The 1328-nt window shown below is 38.6% G+C and overlaps 1 protein-coding gene across 1 annotated transcript in view; it reads right to left on the bottom strand.

Annotated features, from left to right (window-relative positions):
- Nucleotides 1-1328, bottom strand: part of LOC119594295 — a 25740-nt gene that overhangs the window by 23769 nt on the left and 643 nt on the right. Inside the window, 2 exon segments of the mRNA XM_037943356.1 lie at nt 18-114; nt 116-495. Coding sequence (XP_037799284.1) covers nt 18-114; nt 116-459 — 441 coding nt within the window. The 5' untranslated portion in view covers nt 460-495.

The raw sequence follows: 1328 nt of genomic DNA, 5'->3' as shown, positions 1-1328 counted from the left end.
GGAACATCTTAAGTCACCTTTCTCCTCATCCTCTTCTTTTTTCCTTCGGGTTTACTGCCTTTATCATCCACCTTTTGCTTTTTCTTGGGTCCTGCTTTCACTGCTGAAGTGCAACAATGCCTTCTCCATTTGCTTTCCCTTCTTCACCTTTTTGGGCTTGACATCCACCTTCTCCGTTGAATCTACGACAGTATCCTTCTTAGTAGCTGGAGTCACCTTGGCTGTCTTCTTTTTGGCTACTGCTTCCTTTGCAGATGATGCAACGGCCTTCTTCCCCTCCTTTGTAATGGCTGCCGTCTTCCCCTCCTTTGTAATGGCTGCCGTCTTCCCCACCTTTTTAATGGCTGCCTTCTTCCCCTTCACTGCAACTCCAGAAGATGCTGTGGCTTTCTTTTTGACCCCCATTGTCTTTACTGAAGGTACAGCAGGTTTCTTTTTTGTCTTGACTTCTATCTTCATTCTTAATGGTTTACTAATTGATGAATTCTAGGGCAACTGGAATGAAAGAAAAGAGAATGTAGTTACTATTTACAGGATTCCAAAGATAGTTTAGATATAAATTACAGGCAATAACTTATTGATAAGATCAGTTATACTGATTTGATTTTTGTAGTGTCATTGACTTCAACTTGTCTTCATAATCAAATTCATTTTATATTTCCAAAATTAATTAAAAACATGAACCATAGATCTATTACATTGTTGTCAATGTAACAGATCTTGCAAAGGACTTATCATTCAATGGAAATCAAGGCATATTGTAAAGAGAAATTACGTTGGGCTAATCATACCAATACCTGCAAAGTTAGGAAATTTTATAGATTACAATTTATATCCATTCCAAAGTTGGGAAATTTCAAGTCAAAATGTTGTATAAAAGCCTTAGCACTGAGGGATGTTCCTTGGTCAATTCTTTTGTTATCTGTCACTGAGAGGATATTCCTGAAAACTTTTATGTTTCATGTGTATGGTTTGAAGAAAGCATGCTAAAATAAAATTTGAGAGGAGTGTGAGATGTTTCCATGAATGTAGCAGCTGCAGGAGTGCTTGATCTCGTAAATGCAGGGGGCAGAAAGGTGGATGAAGGAACTGAAAATCACTTTTCTGCTACACTTAGCAACTTTGTTATTGTCAGGCAAATTCTGGTTGGAAAGAGCTTGTGGGCCATCAAGGTTGTTTGCCAAGGCTGCCTCAGCACCTGGCAGCACAATAGCAAAAAGGTCAACAAACAACCTGAATGTATATCCTGACAAGATGAGCTTGGAATGATACCTTATTTGGTGATAAAACTCTTAGGTGTATCAGTGCACAGTGTTTGTTTTCCTCTA

The sequence above is a fragment of the Penaeus monodon genome, chromosome 33 (assembly GCF_015228065.2).
Source record: "Penaeus monodon isolate SGIC_2016 chromosome 33, NSTDA_Pmon_1, whole genome shotgun sequence".
NCBI classification, from domain to species: domain Eukaryota; kingdom Metazoa; phylum Arthropoda; class Malacostraca; order Decapoda; family Penaeidae; genus Penaeus; species Penaeus monodon.
This window is presented reverse-complemented; position numbering and strand designations above follow the sequence as displayed.